General features: G+C 40.4%; 1 protein-coding gene across 4 annotated transcripts in view; it reads right to left on the bottom strand.

Moving 5' to 3' along the window:
• The window catches only part of LOC106081518 (titin), a 178,603-nt gene that overhangs the window by 36,933 nt on the left and 114,633 nt on the right, over window positions 1-27,037 (bottom strand). For 2 of the 4 annotated variants that reach the window (XM_059360572.1, XM_059360573.1), the window contains 2 exons: window positions 11,705-17,839; window positions 248-11,536 (listed from right to left, as the gene is read on the bottom strand). The exons of 1 other annotated variant lie outside the window; for it this stretch is intronic. In XM_059360572.1, the coding sequence (XP_059216555.1) occupies window positions 248-11,536; window positions 11,705-17,839 (17,424 nt within the window). Of the gene's footprint in view, window positions 1-247; window positions 11,537-11,704; window positions 17,840-22,864; window positions 22,907-23,146; window positions 23,208-27,037 lie in introns of all 4 variants that reach the window. One more of the 4 variants, XM_059360575.1, reaches the window with a different exon arrangement.

Raw genomic sequence — 27,037 nt, 5'->3', positions numbered from 1 at the left:
AAAAATGTATTCATCGATTTAAGTAGCATCAACGAAAATAGGCGAGACAGCGCATGGCTTGCCACAACCATGCCACACAAGGTATTTCGATTCGTTTCAGTATGAGTGAGTTTAAATGTAAGTGAGAGTGTTGGTGTACGTGTGCGTGTTTGTGTTCGTTGGTGTGTTCGTGGGGTGTTCGTGTCGGTGTGTCAGTATAAATAGACATACATAGAAAGTGTAAAAGTGTAAATAGTGTTAATCTTACCCTTGGGCTTTTTGGTTTTTTGTGTTTTCTTGGGTGTCTTTGGTGTCTTTTCATCATCCAACCGACTGATATCAATGATATCGAGTAGGTTTTCTTCGCTTACTACTTGTATCTGAGAGTAAGGCTCTTTGCCTTCCTCTTCGACGGTTTGAATTTGGTAGTATTCTGGTTCGGGTTCTACATCCTTCTTGAATGTACGTGTTCTGGTGGTCTTCTTTTTGGGCTTTTTGTTCTCATCAATGACTTGCGATTCAATAATTTCTTCAGGGAGTTCTTCCACTGGCACTGGCTGCATGGGTGACTCTTCTTGGGTTTCTTCAACTTGTTCTGGGTATGGCTCAATAAACTCTTCAACGGTGACCGTTGTTACTGGTTCCTTTTCGAACTCCTCTACGGTTCGTATTTTTGTGACTTCCATTTTAGGTCCCTTCATTTTCTTAATAACCTTAGTTCTGATAACGGTTTTAGTTGGCGTACCATCCTCCTTTTGTGATATTATAACTGATTTTAGTTCTGGCATCTCTAAAATCTTTTCTTCTGCATCATGCTTCGTGCGTATCACTCTCTTCAGTTTAATTTGACTTAATTCGTCCGAGGGCACAGTCGATTCCTCGACAGTGATAGTGGTTTCAGGCTTGGCGCCTTCTTTCTCGACTGTTTGCACAGTCGTGGTTTCTTCCTTATCACCTTTAACCTTCTTAGTGACTTTCGTGCGTATTTTCTTTTTCTTGGGAGTACCATCCTCCGAAACCGTTTCCACAACCTCGACCTTTTCAGGGAGCTCTTCTATTTCTTCTGGCTCGTCTGGCTGTTCTTCTTCAACGGTAACAGATGTCACTGGTTCCTTATCATCTTCTTCAACAGTCTCAATCTTGGTGACTTCCTGTTTGTCGCCCTTGACTTTCTTGATCACACGTGTGCGAATAACCTTTTTCTTCTTTGGTTTGCCGTCTTCGGCTACAGATTCAACAACACGTATTTCTTCGGGAAGTTCAGTTACTTCTTCTTCCTTTTCTTCTTCGGCAGGAACCTCTGTAACAGTGACAGTGGTTTCTGGCTGTTTATCGTCTTCTTCAACTGTTTCGATCTTGGTGACTTCCTGTTTGTCGCCCTTGACCTTCTTAATGACACGTGTTCGGATAACCCTCTTTTTCTTTGGTTTACCATCTTCGGCAACAGTTTCGACAACACGAACTTCTTCAGGTAGCTCCTTTACTTCTTCTAGTTGTTCTTCTTCAGAGGGAATTTCTTCGGCAGGAACTTCTTCAACAGTAACTGTGGTTTCTGGCTGTTTGTCATCTTCCTCGACAGTCTCGATCTTTGTGACTTCTTGTTTATTGCCCTTAACCTTCTTGATGACGCGAGTGCGAATAACCTTCTTTTTCTTGCGTTTTCCATCCTCGGAAACCGTCTCAACCACACGCACTTCTTCTGGCATTTCCCTGATTTCTTCGGGTTCTTCTTCTTCTGCGGGAACCTCTTCAACAGTTACAGTGGTTTCAGGTTGCTTATCATCCTCTTCGACAGTTTCAATTTTAGTAACTTCTTGTTTGTCGCCCTTAACCTTTTTAATGATACGCGTGCGGATCTTCTTTCTCTTGGGTTTGCCGTCTTCGGTTATCGTTTCAATAACACGAACTTCTTCTGGCATTTCCTTGACTTCTTCTGGTTGTTCTTCTTCTGGCTGTTCCTCTTCTGGTTGTTGCTCATCTTCTTCCACGGTTACTTGTTTTTCACCCTTGAACTTCTTGACGACACGTGTACGAGTCTTCTTTCGTTTAGGTTTACTGTCTTCGAGGGTTTCCTTGTCCTCTTCTTCCGGCTGTTCTTCAACCGGCAACTCTTCAACCGTTACTGTGGTTTCGGGTTGTTTATCGTCTTCTTCAACAGTCTCAATCTTGGTAACTTCTTCTTTGTCACCCTTGACCTTTTTAATGACACGTGTGCGTATCTTCTTTCTCTTGGGCTTGCCATCTTCCGATATAGATTCTATAACACGTACCTCTTCTGGCATTTCCTCTACTTCTTCCGGTTCTTCTTTCTCTTGGACAGTGACTTCTTCAACAGTGACAGTTGTTTCAGGTTGTTTATCATCCTCTTCAACCGTCTCGATCTTGGTGACTTCTTGTTTATCACCCTTGACCTTTTTAATGACACGTGTGCGAATCTTCTTCCTCTTAGGTTTGCCGTCTTCAGAGACAGTTTCAACAACCCGAACCTCTTCGGGCATTTCCTTTACTTCTTCCGGTTCTTCTTCCTCTTGGACAGTAACTTCTTCAACAGTGACAGTAGTTTCAGGTTGTTTATCATCCTCTTCAACCGTCTCGATCTTGGTAACTTCTTGTTTATCACCCTTGACCTTCTTAATAACACGTGTGCGAATCTTCTTCTTCTTCGGTTTGCCGTCTTCAGAGACAGTTTCGACAACACGAATTTCTTCCGGCATTTCTTTTACTTCTTCAGGTTCATCTTCCTCTTGGACAGTGACTTCTTCAACAGTGACAGTAGTTTCAGGTTCTTTATCATCCTCTTCAACCGTCTCGATCTTGGTGACTTCTTGCTTATCACCCTTGACCTTCTTGATGACACGTGTGCGAATCTTCTTCTTCTTAGGTTTGCCGTCTTCAGACACAGTTTCGACAACCCGAACTTCTTCGGGCATTTCCTTTACTTCTTCCGGTTTTTCCTCCTCTTGGACAGTGACTTCTTCAACAGTGACAGTAGTTTCAGGTTGTTTATCATCCTCTTCAACCGTCTCTATCTTGGTAACTTCCTGTTTATCGCCCTTGACCTTCTTAATGACACGTGTGCGAATCTTCTTCTTCCTAGGTTTGCCGTCTTCAGAGACAGTTTCGACAACGCGAACTTCTTCGGGCATTTCTTTTACTTCTTCCGGTTCTTCTTCCTCTTGGACAGTGACTTCTTCAACAGTGACAGTAGTTTCAGGTTGTTTTTCATCCTCTTCAACCGTCTCGATCTTGGTGACTTCTTGTTTATCGCCCTTGACCTTCTTAATGACACGTGTACGAATCTTCTTTTTCTTAGGTTTGCCGTCTTCACAAACAGTTTCGACAACCCGAACTTCTTCGGGCATTTCCTTTACTTCTTCCGGTTCTTCTTCCTCTTGGACATTGACTTCTTCAACAGTGACAGTAGTTTCAGGTTGTTTATCATCCTCTTCAACCGTCTCGATCTTGGTGACTTCTTGTTTATCACCCTTGACCTTCTTTATGACCCGTGTACGGATCTTCGTTTTCTTCGGCTTGCCATCTTCTGATACAGTTTCGACAACGCGAATTTCTTCTGGCATTTCTTTTACTTCTTCCGGTTCTTCTTCCCGTTGGACAGTGACTTCTTCAACGGTGACTGTGGTTTCAGGTTGCTTATCGTCCTCTTCAACGGTCTCGATCTTAGTGACTTCTTGTTTATCGCCCTTGACCTTCTTTATGACACGAGTACGGATCTTCTTTTTCTTCGGCTTACCGTTTTCAGAGACAGTTTCGACAACACGTACTTCTTCTGGCATTTCCGTAACTTCTTCTGGTTGCTCGTCTTCGGCGGGCTCTTCTTCAACAGTAACTGTTGTTTCAGGCTGTTTATCGTCTTCTTCGACGGTCTCGATCTTAGTGACTTCTTGTTTGTCACCCTTCACTTTCTTGATGACACGTGTGCGAATCTTTTTCCTTTTAGGTTTACCGTCTTCAGAGACAGTTTCAACAACACGAACTTCTTCGGGCATTTCCTTTACTTCTTCCGGTTCTTCTTCCTCTTGAACAGTGACTTCTTCAACAGTGACAGTAGTTTCAGGTTGTTTGTCATCCTCTTCGACGGTTTCAATCTTGGTAACTTCTTGCTTGTCACCCTTGACCTTCTTAATGACACGTGTTCGAATCTTCTTCTTCTTGGGCTTGCCATCTTCCGAGACAGTTTCGACAACACGAACCTCCTCTGGCATTTCCTTGACTTCTTCGGGTTCTTCTTCTTCAACGGGTGCTTCTTCAACAGTTACAGTAGTTTCTGGTTGTTTATCGTCTTCTTCAACAGTCTCGATCTTGGTGACTTCTTGCTTATCACCCTTGACTTTCTTGATAACGCGTGTGCGAATCTTCTTTTTCTTAGGCTTGCCATCTTCGGATACTGTTTCAATAATACGAACTTCTTCCGGCATTTCTTTGACTTCTTCAGGTTCCTCTTCATCTGCGGAAACTTCTTCGACAGTCACTGTGGTTTCCGGCTGTTTATCGTCCTCTTCAACCGTCTCGATCTTGGTGACTTCTTGTTTGTCACCCTTGACCTTTTTAATGACACGTGTGCGTATCTTCTTTTTCTTGGGTTTGCCGTCTTCGGAGACAGTCTCAACCACACGCACTTCTTCTGGCATTTCCCTGACTTCTTCTGGTTCTTCTTCGGCGGGGACTTCTTCAACCGTGACTGTAGTTTCTGGTTGTTTGTCATCTTCTTCGACAGTTTCGATTTTAGTTACCTCTTGTTTGTCGCCCTTGACCTTCTTGATGACACGTGTACGAATCTTCTTTTTCTTGAGCTTACCATCTTCAGAGACAGTTTCGACAACGCGAACTTCTTCTGGCATTTCTTTGACTTCTTCCGTTGTTTCTTCTTCGGCAGGAACTTCTTCAACTGTGACTGTAGTTTCGGGTTGTTTGTCATCCTCTTCTATAGTCTCTATTTTGGTAACTTCTTGTTTGTCACCCTTGACCTTCTTAATGACACGTGTGCGGATCTTCTTCCTCTTCGGCTTACCATCTTCTGATACAGTTTCAATAACATGTACTTCTGCCGGCAGTTCTTTGACTTCTTCTCGAGTCTCTTCTTCGGCGGGCATTTCTTCTACAGTGACTGTTGTCTCAGGTTGTTTGTCGTCCTCTTCAACGGTCTCAATCTTGGTTACTTCTTGTTTGTCGCCCTTCACCTTTTTGATGACACGTGTGCGGATCTTCTTTCTCTTAGGCTTACCATCTTCTGATACAGTTTCGATAACATGTATTTCTTCTGGCATTTCCTTGATTTCCTCTGGTTGTTCTTCGACAGGTTCTTCTTCTACTGTTATTGTGGTTTCTGGTTGTTTATCATCCTCTTCAACAGTCTCGATCTTAGTTACCTCTTGTTTGTCGCCCTTGACCTTCTTAATGACACGGGTGCGGATCTTCTTTTTCTTGGGCTTACCATCTTCCGAAATAGTTTCGACAACGCGAACTTCTTCTGGCATTTCTTTGATTTCCTCAGGTGTTTCTTCTTCGGCGGGACCTTCTTCAACCGTGACTGTTGTTTCGGGCAGTTTGTCATCTTCTTCGACAGTTTCAATTTTTATTACTTCTTGTTTGTCACCCTTGACCTTCTTGATGACACGGGTGCGAATCTTCTTCTTCTTGGGCTTGCCGTCTTCCGATACAGTTTCGACAACACGAACCTCCTCTGGCATTTCCTTGACTTCTTCGGATTTTTCCTCTTCGACAGGAGCTTCTTCAACTGTAACAGTAGTTTCAGGTTGTTTGTCGTCCTCTTCGACGGTTTCAATCTTGGTCACTTCTTGTTTGTCACCCTTAACCTTCTTGATGATGCGTGTACGGATCTTCTTTTTCTTGGGCTTACCATCCTCCGAAACCGTTTCGACTATGCGAACTTCTTCTGGCATTTCTTTGACTTCCTCAGGCGTTTCTTCTTCGGCGGGACCTTCTTCAACGGTAACTGTTGTTTCTGGGTTTTTGTCATCCTCTTCGACAGTTTCGATCTTGGTGACTTCTTGCTTATCACCCTTGATCTTCTTGATGACACGCGTGCGAATCTTCTTTCTTTTAGGTTTGCCGTCCTCGGAAACAGTTTCAACAACGTGAACTTCTTCGGGCATTTCTTTTACTTCTTCGGGCTCTTCTTCGGCGGGGACTTCCTCAATCGTGACTGTTGTTTCGGGTTGCTTGTCGTCCTCTTCGACAGTTTCGATCTTGGTTACTTCTTGTTTGTCGCCCTTGACCTTCTTAATGACACGTGTGCGAATCTTCTTTTTCTTTGGCTTGCCATCCTCCGATATTGTTTCGACTACACGAACCTCCTCTGGCATTTCCTTGACTTCTTCTGGTTGTTCTTCAACCAAGACTTCTTCAACGGTAACTGTGGTTTCTGGGTGTTTGTCATCTTCTTCCACTGTCTCAATCTTGGTGATTTCTTGTTTGTCACCTTTTGTCTTCTTAATGACACGCGTGCGAATCTTCTTTTTCTTGAGCTTGCCATCTTCGGATACAGTTTCCGTGACACGCACCTCTTCCGGCAATTCTTTAACTTCTTCCGGTTGGTCCTCTTCAACTAGGGCCTCTTCAACCGTAACTGTTGTTTCGGGCTGTTTGTCATCCTCTTCGACTGTCTCAATTTTGGTGACTTCTTGTTTGTCACCCTTGACCTTCTTGATGATACGAGTGCGAATCTTCTTTTTCTTAGGCTTGCCATCTTCGGAGACTGTTTCTACAACACGTACTTCTTCTGGCATTTCCTTTACTTCCTCTGGTTCTTCTTCTTGAACGGTGACTTCCTCCACAGTTACGGTGGTTTCTGGTTGCTTATCGTCTTCTTCAACGGTTTCAATCTTGGTAACTTCTTGTTTGTCTCCCTTGACCTTTTTGATGACGCGTGTGCGTATCTTCTTTTTCTTGGGTTTGCCGTCCTCAGATACACTTTCCACTACACGAATCTCTTCTGGCATCTCCTTGATATCTTCGAGTTGTTCCTCATCTGCTGGAACTTCCTCTACAGTAACCGTGGTTTCTGGTTGTTTATCATCTTCCTCCACTGTCTCGATCTTGGTAACTTCTTGTTTATCGCCCTTGATCTTCTTAATAATACGAGTGCGAATCTTCTTTTTCTTGGGCTTGCCATCTTCAGACACTGTCTCTACAACATGTACTTCTTCAGGCATTTCTTTTACTTGTTCCGGCTCTTCTTGTTGGACGGTGACTTTTTCAACCGTTACTGTGGTTTCGGGTAGTTTGTCATCTTCTTCGACAGTTTCAATCTTTGTAACTTCTTGTTTATCACCCTTGACCTTCTTGATGACACGGGTGCGAATCTTCTTCTTCTTGGGCTTGCCGTCTTCCGATACAGTTTCGACAACACGAATCTCCTCTGGCATTTCCTTGATTTCTTCGGGTTGTTCCTCTTCGACAGGAGCTTCTTCAACTGTAACAGTAGTTTCAGGTTGTTTGTCGTCCTCTTCGACAGTCTCGATCTTAGTTACCTCTTGTTTGTCACCCTTAACCTTCTTAATGACACGTGTGCGAATCTTCTTTTTCTTGGGCATGCCATCTTCTGAAATAGTTTCCACAACACGAATTTCTTCCGGCATTTCTTTTACTTCTTCCGGTTCTTCTTCTTGTACTGTGACTTCTTCAACAGTAACCGTTGTTTCAGGTTCTTTGTCATCCTCTTCAACGGTTTCAATTTTGGTGACTTCTTGCTTGTCACCCTTGACCTTCTTAATGACACGCGTGCGAATCTTCTTCTTCTTGGGTTTGCCATCTTCAGAGATTGTTTCCACAACACGTACTTCTTCTGGCATTGCCTTTACTTCCTCTGGCTGTTCTTCTTGGACGGTGACTTCCTCCACAGTTACGGTGGTTTCCGGTTTTTTATCATCCTCTTCAACTGTTTCAATCTTTGTGACTTCTTGCTTGTCACCCTTGACCTTCTTGATAACACGTGTACGAATCTTCTTCTTCTTGGGCTTTCCATCTTCGGAAATAGTTTCGACAACACGAACTTCTTCCGGCATTTCCTTTACTTCTTCTGGTTCTTGTTCATCTTGGACGGTAACTTCTTCAACAGTAACTGTTGTTTCAGGTTCTTTGTCATCCTCTTCAACGGTTTCAATCTTGGTGACTTCTTGCTTGTCACCCTTGACCTTCTTAATGACACGTGTGCGAATCTTCTTCTTCTTGGATGTGCCATCTTCGGAGATTGTTTCCACAACACGTACTTCTTCTGGCATTGCCTTTACTTCCTCCGGCTGTTCTTCTTGGACGGTGACTTCCTCCACAGTTACGGTGGTTTCCGGTTGTTTGTCATCCTCTTCGACAGTTTCAATCTTCGTGACTTCTTGCTTGTCACCCTTAACCTTCTTGATGACACGTGTGCGAATCTTCTTTTTCTTGGGCTTGCCATCTTCAGAGACTGTTTCCACAACGCGTACTTCTTCTGGCATTTCCTTTACTTCCTCTGGCTGTTCTTCTTGGACGGTAACTTCCGCCACAGTTACGGTGGTTTCTGGTTGTTTATCATCTTCCTCCACTGTCTCGATCTTGGTAACCTCTTGTTTATCGCCCTTGACCTTCTTAATAACACGAGTGCGAATCTTCTTCTTCTTTGGCTTGCCATCTTCAGATACAGTTTCGACAACACGTACTTCTTCTGGCATTTCATAAATTTCCTCTGGTGTTTCTTCAATAGGTTCTTCTTCGACTGTCACGGTGGTTTCTGGTTTTTTATCGTCTTCTTCAACAGTCTCGATCTTGGTGACTTCTTGCTTATCACCCTTGACCTTCTTGATGACACGTGTGCGAATCTTCTTTTTCTTAGGTTTGCCATCTTCTGAGACAGTTTCGATAACTCGAACTTCTTCCGGCATTTCCTTGACTTCTTCGGGTTGTTCTTCTTCCGCTGGAACTTCTTCGACAGTAACAGTTGTTTCAGGTTGCTTGTCGTCCTCTTCGACAGTTTCGATCTTGGTGACTTCTTGTTTATCACCCTTGACCTTCTTGATGATACGTGTGCGTATCTTCTTCTTTTTAGGCTTGCCGTCCTCTGATATGGTTTCAATAACCTTTACTTCTTCCGGCATTTCCCGAATTTCTTCGACGGGGACTTCTTCAACCGTGACTGTAGTTTCTGGTTGTTTGTCATCTTCTTCAACAGTTTCAATTTTGGTTATTTCTTGCTTGTCGCCCTTGTTCTTCTTTATTACACGGGTACGCAGCTTCTTCTTCTTGGGTTTGCCATCTTCTGTTATTGTTTCTATTACTCTGACTTCTTCTGGAAGTTCTTCAATTTCCTTCGGTTGTTCTTCAGCTGGAACCTCTTCGACAGTTACAGTTGTTTCTGGTTCTTTGTTATCTTCTTCAACGGTTTCGATCTTGGTGACTTCCTGTTTATCGCCCTTGACCTTTTTGATAATGCGTGTGCGCACCTTCTTTTTCTTGGGTTTGCCATCTTCGGAAACGGTTTCAACGATTTGAACCTCTTCAGGAAGTTCTTTGATTTCTTCAACTGGGACATCCTCAACTGTGACAGTAGTTTCCGGTTGTTTGTCATCCTCTTCAACGGTCTCAATCTTTGTGATTTCTTGTTTATCTCCCTTGATCTTCTTGATGACACGGGTACGTAACTTCTTCTTCTTGGGTTTGCCTTCTTCGGACACGGTCTCTATAACGCGAACTTCTTCTGGAAGTTCTTCGATTTCGCCAGTTTCTTCTTCAGCTGGGACTTCTTCGACGGTGACTGTTATTTCAGCCGGTTTATCGTCTTCTTCGACAGTCTCAATTTTGGTAACTTCCTGTTTGTCGCCCTTGACCTTTTTAATGACACGTGTGCGGATCTTCTTTCTCTTGGGTTTGCCATCTTCTGTAACAGTTTCAACGACTTTCACTTCCTCGGGAAGTTCTCTGATTTCTTCGACGGGAACTTCTTCCACGGTGATTGTTGTTTCTGGTTGTTTATCGTCCTCTTCGATGGTCTCGATCTTGGTGATTTCTTGTTTGTCGCCCTTTGTTTTCTTGATCACCCGAGTACGCAACTTCTTCTTTTTCGGCTTGCCATCTTCTGAGACTGTTTCGATGATGCGAACTTCTTCGGGAAGTTCTTCAGATTCCTTGGGTTCTTCTTCGGCTGGACCTTCCTCTACGGTTACAGTGGTTTCTGGTTGTTTATCGTCCTCTTCAACCGTTTCGATCTTGGTGACTTCTTGCTTATCACCCCTGACCTTCTTGATGACACGTGTGCGAATCTTCTTTTTCTTAGGCTTACCGTCTTCAGAGATTGTTTCCACAACACGTACTTCTTCTGGCATTTCCTTGATTTCTTCTGGCTGTTCTTCCTGGGCGGGAACCTCTTCAATTGTGACGGTAGTTTCGGGTTCTTTGTCGTCTTCTTCCACTGTTTCGATCTTGGTGACTTCGTGTTTGTCACCCTTGATTTTCTTGATGACACGTGTACGAATCTTTTTCTTCTTGGGCTTGCCTTCTTCAGAAACGGTTTCGATAATCTTGACTTCTTCGGGAAGTTCTTTGATTTCTTCAACAGGGATTTCTTCAACTGTGACTGTGGTTTCAGGTTCTTTGTTGTCTTCCTCAACCGTTTCGATCTTAGTGATTTCCTGTTTGTCGCCTTTAACCTTTTTGATGACGCGGGTACGCAACTTTTTCTTCTTGGGTTTGCCATCTTCGGCTATTGTCTCAATTTCACGAACCTCTTCGGGAAGTTCTACGATTTCTTTGGGTTGCTCTTCGGCGGGTTCTTCTTTAACCGTTACAGTAGTCTCTGGTTGTTTGCCGTCCTCTTCAACAGTTTCGATCTGGGTCACTTCCTGTTTGTCACCCTTGATCTTTTTGATGACTCGCGTGCGAATTTTCTTTTTCTTGGGCTTGCCATCTTCGGACACAGTTTCGATAACTTTAACCTCCTCCGGAAGTTCCTTGATGTCTACGACTGGAACCTCTTCGACGGTGACGGTGGTTTCAGGCTGTTTGTCGTCTTCCTCGACAGTCTCGATCTTGGTGATTTCTTGTTTATCACCCTTGATCTTCTTTATGACACGAGTGCGCAGCTTTTTCTTCTTGGGCTTGCCATCTTCAGACACTGTCTCAATAACGCGCACCTCTTCTGGAAGTTCTTCCATTTCTTTGGGTCTGTCGTCAACAGGAATTTCCTCTATTGTGACTGTGGTTTCGGGCTCCTCACCGTCTTCTTCTACAGTTTCAATCTTGGTGACTTCTTCTTTCTGGCCCTTGATCTTTTTTATAGTGCGAGTGCGCGTCTTCTTTTTGGTGATCTTGCCATCTTCGGAAACCGACTCGACAACTTTAACCTCTTCGGGTAGTTCTTGTACTATTTGTTCTTCGGGTTTGTCTTCTTCTTCGACTGTCTCGACCTTTGTAATCTCCTGCTTGCCACCCTTGATCCTCTTGATGACGCGTGTGCGTATCTTTCTCTTGGTGAGCTTGTCTTCTTCGGTGATCGTTTCTGTGGTTTGTGTGTGTTCTGTGTCTGATGTGTGAGATTTTTGTGTGGTATCTGTATATAAAAATGTTAGGAGGGTTAGTTTGTTCAAAATTTGTACTGTGCTGGGCTTGTCTCATTAATTGTGTATTATGTGTTTTTGTCAGGGGCTTCGAATCTTGGGGTCTTGAAAAGTATTACGCCATATACTACTACACTCTATTTGTATGTCTATGTACTTACCGGAGGGGTGAGTTACCGTGTATGTTTTTCGTGGTGTTGCTGTCGAGTCAACATCATCGTGCGACTCTTTGATTTCTGTAATTGGATGTGATATGGGTGCTACATTTGTATCGGCGGTGATGTAGTCTGAAAATTTAACAATATTAACGACACTATCGGCAAGGGGCTTTTCCGCGATCTGTAAAGGTTCTGTGGGTGGTGATGAGCTGTGTACAATTGTGGTGGTGACTGTTTTTAATTGTGCGGGGGTGAGTGTGGGACCCGGTATTTCCTTCTTTTCGGGGAGTATGGTCTCAGGCATAGTGGTCTCCCGTTCTAGAATCAGTGGTGAGGTGTGTTCATGGGCCAGTGTGGGTTCAATGGTAGTGTGGGCGACGTGTTTGGGAGTTGTCGCAGGGCCATCTATTGGCTCCAGGGGCTCGCCCGTTACATGTGTAGTGCTTATGGCAGTGTGGAATTCATTAGGTGCCATATTCTGTGTGGTGTAGCTGTTGGCGGCCGGTGTACCGGTGTTAGTTAGGGAATCTGTGTGCTCGTAGGTGTCTACGGTGCTGCTACTGTATGTCTGGTGATTTGGAGTAGGTACTGGTTTGACTTCCTGAGGCATCGCGGGTTGTGGTGTTTCTAGCGTTTGGGTGCTTTCGCTTATGATAACTTCTGATTTGTCAAGGTACATACTTTGTGTTTCTATTTCAGTTTGCAGTTGCTGTAGCTTTGGCTTCTCCACTTCCAGAGCGGCCATTGGTTCCTGTCGCGAGACTATCGTGGTTGTGCTAACTATTTGGCCGGTTGCATCGCTTAGGGCCACATTTGCCTGGTGTTGTGTACTTTCGTCTGTGGTTGGTGACAGTTGTTTGAGAGTTTCGAATGGTGTAATTGTATGGACTGTAAGATTTTCTTGGTGTTCTTGTGGGGGGTGTGCCGGTATGGTCTGAACCTTTGTTGGCGCTGTGTGCAAAACCTCAACACCCGAATCAGGTACAATTTCCTCTGTTACGGAGGCCTTCAGTTCAGGGAGCGCAATGGATGATTTTGTATCTTCTGCCCGTGGTTTAAAGTCGCCGCTTTCCTCTCCTATGCTTTCGTATGTCTGGACAGTGGTGGTTTGTATGGGCCTTTGGTCTCCGTCAATGGGTACGGCCTTTAGATGTTCGAATGGAGCTGGGGTTTCCAAGCTAGAAGTATCCTCATATGTGGTTGTGGCCTCAACGGTCTTTGCTTGCAACTTGGGAGTATCTACTATGACATTGGCATAGACCTCTGGCCGCTTATTTAGTTCGTAGGTTTCGGTTATTGTGGAGACACTAACGTTTTCTTCAGCGATCAAGGCCTTGAGATTATCTTCCACAATTTTCGCTTTTTCCTCTTGAACCTGCAGTGGTTCCACGGGTGCTTCCTTAGTGTATGTGGGTTCCTCGGATTTTTGTGGTATTTCTTTTTTCGTCTCGGTAACTGAAACACTGGCCGACTGTTGTACTACTTCTGGAGTATCCTTGAGAGTTGTGGTGGTTTCACATGTAACAACCTCGGTTACCGTCTTTTCGTTTTGTTGGCCGATTGTTGACGGTGCAAAAATCCTTTCCGATTTTGGTTTTTCCTCCGATTGCTCAGTTTCTTTTTCAAAGACAATGGTTGATGTGGTTGTCTGGACCTTGGTGGGAGTATCAGTGAATGCAACTGTGGCCAACTGCTCCTGTTTGGTGTGTGTTTGATCAAACGGTTCCACATTTTCCATAGTGCGTATCTCGCTCACGGTCATTTCTTGCCTTGTGCCATCGAGTTTTGGTTTGGCATGCAGAGCTTTATCTGTAGACGAGGGCAGCTCGGATTCTTTGTACATTATAGTGTCCAATTGTTGAACATTTGTTTGCTTTACATTGTCCTGCTTGGAGGGTTTTGCCTGCTCGCTAGAGGGCTTGACTGTCTCCAGCTTAGGTGTTTCCTCATATGCTGTGGGCATAGTAGTGATGACTTCTCTAAGTGTACCTTCAATAAATGACTTTGGAGTCTCCTCGAGTGGTACAAAGTCCTTAAGTTGGTCTTCTTTAATGAGAGTGTCTTGCTGAGTTTCAGTTTGAATAATTGTAAATGGCTCATCTAGAGTGAGAGAAGCCTTATGGGGCATGTCCTTGGTTTCATCCTCAAATTTGCTTGATTCCTCAATCGGTTGTATTTCTGTAATAGCTAACTCTCGTTGGGCGCCTTCTATACTGCTGGATGCCTTGACAGATGTGTCTGGAATTTGGGCAGTCTCCTTTGCACTCTCTTGCGGCTTGACTTCCTCTATAAGGGGTAAATTTAGTTGTGGCGTCGAGGATGCTTGTGACGTCTGAATAGTTGCTGGTTTTTCAGGATGCAGAGCTTCTTCCATCTCGGCTGCTTGAGTAGCTTCGGTGATGGTGGCATGACTCGTTACATGGTCAACATTTGCTTGTATGACCTGTGGTATTTCCTGACTTGCTGTTTTCGCCAGACTATCAAGAATTTGTGGCTTTTCGGTTGTGCCCACAAGGAGCTTGCGATCGTCGCTGGCTAATTTTGCTTTGTGCTGTTCGCTCTCAGGTTCTCTAAATTCTGCTGCATGCTCTAGTAAATTCTGCTGGAAACTTAATGGAACACTGTGTTTATCATCCGTTATGGACGATTGGGCAATCTTTTCATTGTCTCTGCCGGCGGCTTCCAAAATCTCCTCGTGTTCCATTAGCATGGGAGTTGTTGCAACAACGACATAGTTGGCATTTGTAATTAAATCCTCCTTTGGCTTTTCCTCTTTAACGGAAGCGGTTAACTCTTTAGGCTGAGTCTCCTCTAGAACCACAACTTGTGTTGTCACAGTTTCAGTCAGGAGATGTTGACTGAATTTCGCTTGAGCTTCAGTTGGCACAAAGTCACGCAAGGATGTCGTGGAGTCTTGCTGTTGTGTACCCTCTTGCAGTGGTACTTTTAAGTTGACATCATGGGATGTCATTTGCGCTATATCCTTGGCGGTTTCCTCGAGTTTGTAGTCGTCGGAAGCTTCGAAGACTTCCTCTTTTTGCACTAAGGCTAGTTGGGATTGAGGTTTAATAATAACATCGGCTTCTTGTGGCTTTGCGGTATCTGTTGCACCTAAGTCTTGTACACCTTCGTAAACCTCAACCGTTTTTACCGCTAACTCATTATGTTTCTCAACGTCTTTCAGTTGGCCCTTGGTTTCCAGGGAGGGTATTCCCTTAAATTTGCCAAGCTCTTCATAAGGCGCCTCTGATTGTACCAACACAGACTTGTGTAGTTCGGTGCTTAGTTTCGGTTCTACCGAAGCTTCTGCGGGAGACTTGAAGTCCACTCCTGTGGATTCCTTTTCGGTAACCATTACCTCGGCTATGTCCAAGGCCGTGCGATTTTCAACCATTGATATGTTTGTTAGTTTGTCAGCTGACAATGGTTTGGTGTCGTAGGTCGCCACCGAGTCTAGGCCTTCCATTTCGGAGCTGAGAGTTGGCGTTATCACTTGATCCACGTTGTAATGAGCATGTTGGTGACTTAGATCATGTGGCTTGAACAATTCAGGATGTTCCACGGCCTCTTCGGCGAATTTCTGGGCCACGTTCAAAAGATTCTCAGCCGAAACCGTGACCTCCCTGCCTGTTGGCTGTTCAGCAACTTCAAGTAGGCTTTCCTTGTCCAGCGTCTCAATCTGTGTGGCTTCCAAAGAGTGAATGAGTTCTACATCGGAAGTTATATGGTGTATATCTGGCTGCTTGACTACCTCCATGTCTGTGGTGCCATCCAATGGAGTTTGGCTAAAAGTCTGCGGAGCATGTTGGGCTACAAGGTTAGTAGTGCTGGTGGGTTTTTCTTTGGGCATTTTAATATTGGTTACTTCCGAGGACTCAAGTACCATGGGTTCTGAGGTCTGTATGTACTTCTGTGTATGGGCGTTTTGTTGCACCTGGGCTTGATGTGTTTCAGGTTTATCCAATTTTGGCTGTTCGGCCAAATCTTCGGAGACGGTAACTTCGTAGATTTCGAGATTCTTAGAGGTATGACTTAGTGTCGGCTTGATGGTGACCTCTGCAACTTTTTCGTCTTCTGGCATAATATTGCCAGCCTCCATAAGAGTTTGTGTATAGGTCACGCTAGCATAGCTAGAGTCCACTTGTGGGAGGGCCTTCAGTGCCTCTGGCTGTTCGGTCTGCAGAGGGCTTGCGGTGGATTCTGTTTCCACCAAAGCCACATGGGGGGCTTTCAATTCTTGAAGAATTGTTTTTTCGTCTGCCTTTTGCAGCTGTGGCTGCTCGAATGTTTTTAAGCCCTCTTCACTCTCGATGGCTTGTTGGGATAAGCCAGATATTGGAGTAAGATTTTCGGTCATGGTAACCACAGTGGAAGCCAATGCCTGTGTTGTTGGGCTTTCAAAAGGAAATTCTTTCTCTTGAATTTGCACTTGGCTTACATCGGCCGCCAGCATTGTACCTTCTAGGCCAGTTTTACTCTTTTGCAGGCAGGGTGTTTCAAATTCCTCCTCTTTAAGGCCTTCAAATGTTTGACCTTCCCTTGTCTGTACCACTGCGCTTGCTTGCGTCAGTGTTTGCTTAACACTTTGCTGTGTTGCATCATCGGGCATTTCCAGTTCTTTCGTTGATTCCGATGTTATTGTAGTAGTAACTTCATGAGACACTAGGCGGGGCACTTGGTCTTCCACTTGGGCCTTTGTTTCCTTGATCTCGGGTACTGAGAAATCTTCAGGCTTGGCTTCATTTACAAATTCTAAAGCATGAGTCAAGTGAGACATTTCCTCAAGCTGTACTCTGGCTTGTTTACCCTTCTCTTGCTGAAGTGTTTTCAATTCATCCAGAGGACTTTGTAGGTCGGCCTGTGTGGACTCGAAGCCTTCGAGTACTATAAGTTTGTCCAGTGCCTTTGCATAGGTTTCTGGTTTTTTGACTGGCACGTCTTGCACGGTTTCCGCAAGTTTATTTTCCGTCACTTCCAGTGAACTGCTAACTTCCTTCACAGACTTGGAGGCCTTAATTTCTGGAGCTTTAGTTGGCTCTTGAAATTCTCCCTCAGTCTCAATTAGGAAGAGCTCTTGAGCCACATATGACTTGTGTTCCACAAATGAGGTATGGGATTTTTCCTTAGGTTGGTCTTTGGGTCTCTTATATTCCTTAGCGGAATCTTGAATTTGTATTTCGGCGACATCAACGCTAGAGTCGACAGAAACCACTGTCTGGGGAATTTCCATTGGCTTTGGCTTTTCGACAGAGACCTGCCTGTCGATAGTTTCACCACTGACCACTTCTTGCACAATCAAACCTGTTTGCTCTACTAACTCCTTCGTTGGCTGACTCTCAACTCTGGGTTTTTGGTCAGCCTCCAGTTTTCCGACATTTTCCGTTACAATTACCTCTTGCTGTTGTCCTGCTTGTAGCGGTACCACATTAGGCTGGGCATGCTGCTCTTCTGCCTTGCCGACTAAATCATCTTTTGCGCTCTCCTCAACCATGGGCTTTTCTACCACCAGGGACTTACGCTGCGTGAGGTCTTTGCTTCGTTTCGCGTTTGCTTTCTTTGGCTGTAATGGTGCCAATTCACTTGGTGTTTGTTCTACCAATACTTCTTCTACATTTGGTGCCTTAAGTTCTACTCCCTCAACTGATTCGTTAACTACCTCGGTACGTCCTTTGGCGACATTAACTATCTTCTCTACTTCCAGTATTTGGTTTTCTTCGCGGACAACAACATTCTGTTGCGATATCAACGATTCGAGAGCCTTTGCCAATGCGGGCTGGCTAGATGGTGCCATTAGGGGCAACTCGCTTAGACCTGTAGTTTCAGCGGTTTCTTGGGGCACCGTTTGCACAGTTAAAGTCTCAAAGACGGGTGTTTCGATATCCTCCAAACTTTCAACTTGCACCTTTTCTTCTTCCAGCGCTTCATGACTTGGCTGTTGGACAATGACTTCCTCTGGCACTTCTGGCTCAAGAGGTTGTGTTTCTTGTTCCTCGACATGTTTGAGTTTCTTCTGCTTTTTAGTTTTCTTTTCCACTTTTGTGGTTTGTTTATGTTCTGTTTCCTGTATGTTTTGGATTTGTTCATGTTGTTGTATATCTTGTTGCACTTGTTGTTCTTGTTGTTCCACTAATGTTGTTTCTGTGAATTGTGATTTGTAAGCAAATTTAACTAAATTTTCGGTCTACCATTTAAAATGGAACAAATCTAAACATAGATATTTAGTTTTGTATTTTTTTGTACGCTTTTATCTACGTTTTTTTTTTAGTACTGTACACAGTGAACGACAAGTGTATTGTTAATACCAATATGTCAATGTCAGCAGCAGATATACGGGTGATTGCAGGAGACTACAGGACAGGGTTCCAACAATTTACGGGAAACACAAAAGTTATGTAGGCATTGGAAGAGGGATCACACAAGACAATTTTAGCTTAATCTAAAGGTAGACACATCTAAGAGCTTGAATTAGATTTTACAGTGTTAGTATATGTGTGCATGAGAGAAGAGAGAGATAGAGTAAGAAAGAGGGAGGAACATACACAAAGGGAAAATAGAATGGAAGAATGTGAAACAGACAAACATTTTCATTTTCATCTCATAGAGAGCGTGAGATCTGTACTGGATTATGGGCTGCTTTCATTCAACTGATGGTACAACTTGATGGTAAAATATATTGCAGAATTTCAGAATATTATGTTAACTATTTGCGACTGATGCAGATAGACTATTGGGAGAACCTTTCTTCACTACATTCGAATTACAACAGTTTTACCTAGAAATATAACAACACAATGGTTGTATAACAATACATTAAAAGTGGCCATAATTCAAGCCCGCTTTGGTGAGAATTGAATCAATGATTTTCGTTCGGACAATGTAAGCTCGCTGCCAATTCAACTACATTCTACATTTAGAATGCTGATATTGGTTGTTACAAGCCGCAGAGTTTCATCGAAACTCTCTATGAACTATGTAGCGAACAGACGAACTACAACTTTCAAACAATCTCTTTAACATCTTTTTAATATTCTCGGCAGGTGTATTTATAATTAACTCTGTTAGCACGAGACAAGCATTACGATCACCTTTCGGTTTTATTTATGCTTATGTTGTTCTCTTTTTTACCTAAATGTAAAGCGAATTCCAGAAGTTATTGCTAGAACTAATACTTGTATGCACTTTGTCTTCACACATGTAACCGAATATTTGTTGTTTACTATACTGGCTGCTAACATTGTAAAGTAAAATTCCATAGTCCAACTTTTGTCTTGAATGTCTTTGTAGTCAAGTAAGTATTTTTTAAGTAAGTAAGTATTTTTAAGTAAGTAAGTATTTTTTAAGTATTTTTTAATTATCGCCGTAAAGTCAATCTTTGAAGTTACTGCTGAAACTAATACTTGTAAGTTTATTGTCTTCATATGTGGAACCAGATGTTCCTTGTTTGCAATACAAACTGCTAAGAAAGAATGGTAACATCTTCAACCGAAACTAATGTCTCGAAAATATCCTTGTCTGTCCTTATCGTTTATTTAATCCCCGCCTCAAAGTAAATCACTTAAGGTATAGCTAATATTTAACTTCATACAATGTATTATTGACATTTTCAATCCAATTTTGAAAATGCAACATTTTCAATACAATATTGAAAATGCAACATTTTCAATATAATATTAAAAATATAATATTGCCAATGCAATAAGATATTGACAATATAGATTTGATAAAATAATATTGACAATTAAATATTGACATTACAATATAAGGATTACTGTATTTGCAATGTTGTATTGACAATGCAGTATTGCTAATAAAATATTGATAATGCAATACTGACAATACTATAAAGACTTGAATATACAATATTGACATTACACTATTGAGAATAAAGTAATGACAGTACAATATTGGGATTACAGTATTGACAGTATAAAACTGACAATACAATTCTGACAATACGATATTGGCATTACAGTATTGACAATATAGTATTTACTTTCCATTGTTGCCAACACCATATTGACAATAAAATACTGATAATACAATATAACAATATAGAATTGAATATACAATATTGAGAATAAAATAATGAAAGTACATTATTGACAATACAATATTGGGTTTAAAGTATTGACAATACAGTTCTGGTAATCTGGCATTGGCAATATAGTATTTACTAACCAATTTTGCCAACACCATATTGATAATACAATATTGACAATAAAATATTTGCAATGCTATATGGAAAATATAATATTGACAATACAATGTTGAAAATATAATATTTTCAATGCAATGTTGGCAATAAGATTTTAATAATAAAGAATTGACAATACAATATTACAATATTGAGAAAAAAGTAATGGCAATACAATATTGGGATTACAGTATTGACAATACAATATTAAAAATACAGTTCTAATGATACAATATTGGCATTACGGCATTGACAATATAGTAATGACAATTCAATATTGCCAATACAATATTGATAATACAATATAGGCAATACAATATTGAAAATATAATATTGCCAATGTAATATTAACAACACAATATTGACAATAAGAAATTGACAATATAATATTGGCAATAAGATATTGACATATTATATACCACTCGAAAGGGATATAAAAATTTCTTTCATATTCCGGAAAAATATGGTCTTAGGACACATAACCTAGTTGTAGTAGGTTCATAAACACAGTTCGTTGGTTTCTCAAATTAAAAAGATTTCGTATTATTTTTGTACGATTTTTTTCGGAAAAACTATAGGTTATATGATTTTGAAACTTTAAACCTATTTGTTTCATGCGTTAACTAATTTTACAAATTTTACTTCAGTGGAATGCTACATAATTTTCATATCGTAAAAAAAATTTTTTAGAAAAGTTTTAAAAAACGAATTAAGCTTACAATCTTTGTTTTTCTTATTCAGGGAATCCTTTACTTTAAATATGTTCAAAAAAAGTCTTGCCCGTTTTTGCCCCATTTGGATTTTCTTTAAATAAGTCGATGCCAAAAAAGCAAATATTGCATGTATTATGCTGTTTGTATTGCTTGTATGCCAATTTTCGACTAACCTATTGCGCACGTATTTCGAATAAACATTATTTAAGCTTGAATAAGTGATCTGCGATTTTATGCTGATTTATCTTCTTAATCTTTGTTGCTGTATACGTAAATGCTTGTTAGGCGATACTGTTAATTGAAATATTTTGGAATTTTTTTTGCTATTCTAGGGTCCTTAAAAAATGTCATGTTAGCTCCGATTTATATAAAATCAGTGAAACAATCAAAGTTACATGCTGATGACACCCATAAAATGTATGTTATGTAGTGGTACACTATATGCAATGGTATAGAGTCATCATTTAATCCTCGAATGGGCGAACGTTTTACGTATCTTGTTGAGCGAACGTGGTCTGGCTAGACCACAACTATTAAATGTTCATGGACTTTTTAAAATTGTATCTATGGTTCAAAAATGTTTTAATGTTAACTTATTTTTAAATTTTATTTCTTTAAGACAATAATTAAGCACAAGGAAATGAAATTATGGAGATATAGTTCAGAAAAAAACAAAATTATGCCATATGAGGCAAAAATTTAAGATCCTACGGACCGTAGAAGACAAATCAGGATAGGGAATCTATATCAGGTTATAGACCGGTTTTGAAAATTGTAGCCACAACAATACACTCCGTGCAAAATTTCACTCAAATCGTATAACAATTGCGGCTTCCAGGGACACAAGATACCATACATGCGGGACATCAGTTTATATTGGAACTGTATCAGGGTAATGACCGATTTGGACTGCACTTGGCATGGTTATTGGAAGTCCCAAGAAAACATTCCGTTCAAAATTTCAGCCAAATCGGACAACAACGGCGCCTTCTAGAGGCTCAAGAATTCAAACCGGGGGATCGGTTTATCTGAGGCTATATCCAAATCTTAACCGATAAAGTCCAAATCTGAACCGATAAGGTCCAATTCATGTGCTTTCATGCAACGACAGACTTTTTTCCGTCATTACACGAAAACACTTAAAAAGTAAGGTATGTGAGAAGTTTGCCCTGTTCCTTAATGACATATTCATGGGTACATTTGCATTTCCATATGGACAATAAAATATTAAACTATTGCGTTAAAAAGATCCTCGAAATTTATTGTTATTCCCTAATAGTTGTACATTTTCATCTTAAGTTGAACGTTATATTTGTAAATGAATATTTTGCAATATTTTTCACAGTCATGAGTTTTCTTCTTGTTTGAAAATATTGTTGTGGTGATAACCTAAAGGGTGAAACTTACCTCTTTTTTGCAGTATACATTGGTTTTCATTTCATCTCTACAAACTGTTGGGCCTTTTATACAGCGAATTGTAGCAAAACAAGCGAACGAAGCGAAGGAGCTAGCAAAACGGTGGTTTTTTGCTTATGTATATACTATGAGGCTATGTATGGTTTATTATGGCTTATACGATATTTTTTGTTTTGTTGAAAATGAAGTTTTAGAAGATTTGACGTTGAAAGATTTGTGGAGGTTGCGTAGAGTTCTTAAGCTTATATGATGACAGAATATTCAAGCAAGTTATTATCAGCTAAACTGTAAAAGCTTTATGGGAAAGAATTAGTGTTAAGTAAATTAGCAATATTACAAGGTTACGAGGATACAACACTTGGGCCTGGAAATAGTTAAAAGTTATAGTTGTTCGATTACATGTTGTAGTAAAAAAAATCCCAATTGTTTGTGGTCATCAACACGGTTAGCAAGTGTAGGCGGTAAGTAAATAAGTAAGTAAGTCATAATTAAAAGATATTATTTCTGTTGTTTTCATTTTTATGTTTACCAAAATTAGTGTTTTTTTTTTATTAAAGAGTTACAGAATCGTATAATGCCACATTGTTATGATGAAGTATATTGATTGGCTAGTTGTAGTGGTGTTGGATTTGAAGGTTCTTTTGTTGTTTCTCTATTATTTTTTGACATATACATATATATAAAAAAGGTGGTTTCTGTTGTTTGTGGTAGTTTAGTTGTTTTTTTTTTAATTAAGATGATGACTTTTTTTTGATTATTATTATATTATTAATTTTTTTTAATTAAGTTTAAGGTTTTCGGGTTGATTTTATAGTGGTTCTGAATCTTCTATTTCCAAACCTTCTTCGACGATTATGGTACGTTCCTCGACGATTGTTTCCTCTGCACGTGCATATATGATTATTAAAATATATATATTTTTTGGGGGATGGCAAAGCATATTCAAAGCAGCCATTAGCAATTGGTTTCAAGCAGTTTATTTTGTTGGGTCAAGAGCGGCATTTTTTTTGGTTTTGCAAAATAAAAAATAAAAATATATATATTTAAAATAAAAAATTAATTTCTTGCAGTTTCAACTGAGAGCAAAATATGCAACAAATCTCAAAATCCCTAAATGCTTACCAATTTTAATATGAGTCACAGCTTCACGACTTTCATAGACATGCGTTGTTTCAATGGTCCTCTGTACAATTTGTTAAGGTTTTTTATATTTGTTGGCAATTTTGGTTTTTGGCATGAAAATAATGGAAATTCATTTAGAATTGCATTGTTGGGTTTTTCTAAAATTTTGTTTGAATAATTTGGCAAACGTGCAACAATAATCAATCATCATCATTTTAGTTCCAAAAAAGTAATTGTAACTTCGCAATTTATTTACTATATTTGTGTTTCGTTGCAGGTAGATCTTTAATCTTCTAATTGGTAAGGTAAGGTAAGTACCTGACATTTATTTATTTTAAAATTATTAATATTTTCTTTATTTCAACATATTTATAATAAAAAAAATAGATTGATTTGTCATAAAACTTTGAAGTAATTAACATTTTGTTTAGTTTTGAAAAGTAAAACTCTAAGATTTATTCTTTTTTTGTATTATTTATATACCCTTTTTCGAAACATGCTTGTCCAAAGATCATATCAAAATTGTATCTGTAGCAACGTTGTTCCTTATCGTAACAAAACGATACATGAAAAGAACATCCATTGCTGGTTAGTATTTCGATTGTCGTTCACTTCATTTTGTTATTCCATCCACTATTACACCGGTTTTCACAAAACTTAACCCGAATCGCGTTGAAATATGTTGGCAAATTTTCTGTTTTAACTATTCCTCATGATCTATTTTTTGAGCATAAACTATGACAAATGACAACTTGTTTGAAAGACGCACTTTTCAGAGCTGTCGACTAAACCTATTTTAAGGTCTGATTAAGTTTTGCGAATACGGCCGTTAAGTATCTAGATGCATTAGTTTAGCCACGATCATCACCTTTCCCACCTCAAACGTAAATCATAAAATCTAAATTTCAGGTATTTGAAGTCTTTTTTTCAATTTGAAGCTCAACACAAAATGCCGTTAGTTTTTTTTATTACAATGATATCTTTGTTAGTGTCAAGAGTACAAAATCCAAAAATTCTTCAGCCTAATTTTCGTTGCCGGTTCATTGCAACTATGGACATTTGTCCAAGAATGCCCTTTAAAGAACAACATGAAGTCTGCTCTTTATTGTAGGATTGACTCATTTTTTTTGTTCTTTCCAAAAACTAGTTCAAGAACCATGAAAATTCTAGAGGCAAATGAAAGGTTCTGGGCTTGGCCGAGTCTTAAATAAGTTTCACCATGTATTGCGTTTGTAAATTTCTTTGCACGGGTTCTCTTCACTAAAAGATAATGGGATGACCAAATAAGAAATCCCATAGATGTTATTTAAAATTTTTGGATAAGTATTGCTTATATATATATATATATATATATATATAGTCTGCAATCAGACTCACTTTGACATATTAGTCCATTGTGACACCAGAAGAACAGATAAACCAGCCAGATCGCTTTTAACAGCATAATTTCTGAAACTGGAGTTCTCCGCAGCTCAGCGGTTAGCATATAACACTGATCGCTAATCGCTAGGTTGCGAATTCTGTAGAGAACATCAAAAAAAATTTCAGCGGTGGTTTTTCCCTCCTACGGCTGACAAAATTTTTTGAGGTACTACGCCATGAAAAACTTCTCTCCAAAGAGGAAGATAGCAAAGGCCTGCGCAAGACCATTTGTTTATGCTTTTAAGACACACTAACAATCATAGAGTATTTCAAGTACTGAAGTCTTCGTTTAAAAATACAAAATTGTAGGAGACAATTGAGAACTAAGTAAAGCAGATAATAAGACACCAGGATAACGAGATGAATGCAAGCAAAACATAGCCCTACAGCAAAAAGAGAATTTGATTCAGATTTTAGTATGTACAATTTGTACAAAGCATGTATTTTGGGTACATTTTGCTTAAGATAGAGTATTTTTCTTGTCGTCTACTTTCGTAGTCCGAAATTCCTACGAACGCAGTGGTTGATTTGTCAAAAGCATGGGTAATCACACACACGTGTAATTTTTTTACATAGGATAACAAACAGTTTGCAAACTATTTGTGTGATCAGTTCATCTGTTGAAAATGACAACGAAACGTTTTCATATGACTCAGTGTGCAGCGCGTAATTGAATTCTAGATAAAAAATACTCCTAAGCACTGAATGGTGCTTGTTTTTCAAAATTGTCTACTATTAGTTCAGTATTAGTCTTCAAATACAACATCATGTGTTTGTTCAGCGTTGACGAGTTCAGCAAAAACAGACACTAATGAATGGTTTTGTGCAGGCCTTTGTCGGACAGCACTCATTGATAAGTTACAACTTTGCCTCCGCTTTTTCTTAAAGGAATGAAAATGGGCTAGTTTGCAATATCCGTAACATGAAAACGTTCAAATGTTGTGTATAAGAGGTGTACACATATGTCGTCACTAGTCGTGTCCATGTGAGTCACCTCATTCGTGAGTGAGATCCAAATCTAATCACGTGATCGTGCGTGATTGAATTAAAACTCTTCGTGCGTGAGTGTAATCACGACTCACAACGCTATTAAAGACTCACGAAAAAATCACGAACTACGAGATACCACGACTCCTAAGATAAATCAGGACTTAGGGTTGGTATTCTATTCTGCTTTCGGAAAAGTCGCTAAAATTTTAAATTGTTTCGCGAGCGAAATTTGACATCAATCAAATGTTTTTGTCTCCATACCAAAATACGTCTTTTTATGTGCACTTATTGTTTTCTATATTTTATTTATTTTTTCGAAAATAAATAAAAAAAAACTAACCATTTAAGCCAATTAAATAAAGACCGTGAGTCGTGCGTGAACGTGAGTCGATATAAAAAAGTCGTGCGTGATCGTGCGTGAATAATTTTTTTCTCGTTAGCGTGAGTGAAAAATTACTCACGCGCACATTTCTGCTTATAATTCAGACAAGTATTTACAGAAAAATAAGCTAATGCTCTTGTCAGTGCAGAGCGGACACAAAGTAGACGAAATGTTCTATTGTTTTTCCTTCTGCGGATATCGTGACTTGTATACCAACTAGACAATGACCTGTCATGACGGACACAATGGGTGAGACTTCTGTTCTAACCCTACCACATCAAAGTGGTAGGCTTGGAGCTTTCACAGCAGCCAAATCGTGACCATATGTCATCCCTTGCCCTCAACTCAAAGCATTAGCTTACAAGTTGCTAGAGGTGCTATCCCATGTCAAAATATCTCCCTAAAGAGGTGTCGCACTGCGGCACGCCATTCGGACTCGGCTATATAAAGGCTCCTTATCATAGAGCTTACAATTGAATGGGAGAGCACTCATTGATATGTGAGAAGTTTGCGCCTGTAAGGTAGTACCTAGTCTTGCAAAATCATGTGGTCTTCAATTCCCCGGAATATCTTTGTGGCCCGGCACCCATAACAAGCGAATCTTTAACTATTCAGTCAACTCGAGGACTGTTTTTGAAATCAGAAAAACATTCCTCAGAGCTTAAATGACTGTCGCAGAAGGTATTTATGCAAACCGTCGATAAGACATTATATCATTCCACCATCTTGGGATTTGTTTCAAATTGCTTTATCAAAGCTCCATTCTCCTTACAGCAGTGTTGGCAGCAATTTGGTGTAGTCACAGTGTTCTGAGGCATTAAGTGTAGCATTAAATTCAATGCATCAGATTGTGTCGTCCTCAGTGCGGCTGCGATGCGCAAACAAGAGGCATTCTTTCAAATATTGCTGAGTATTGCACGGTAGATGGCTTTTGAAGCAACATAATAAATCTGACAACTGCAAAATACATCATATGCCATGACACGTGGTTTAAACACACAATGTTTGCAGGTGTGTACAACAAGAGTTGCCTTTTTGTCTTTTCCAAAATGTTGGATTTCCTACCCGGCAATTCCTGAAAAACAGGTATTTTCAGT

Source organism: Stomoxys calcitrans, chromosome 1, assembly GCF_963082655.1.
Source record: "Stomoxys calcitrans chromosome 1, idStoCalc2.1, whole genome shotgun sequence".
NCBI lineage: Eukaryota > Metazoa > Arthropoda > Insecta > Diptera > Muscidae > Stomoxys > Stomoxys calcitrans.
Note: the sequence above shows the minus strand (reverse complement) of the source record. Positions and strands in the feature narration are given on the sequence as shown.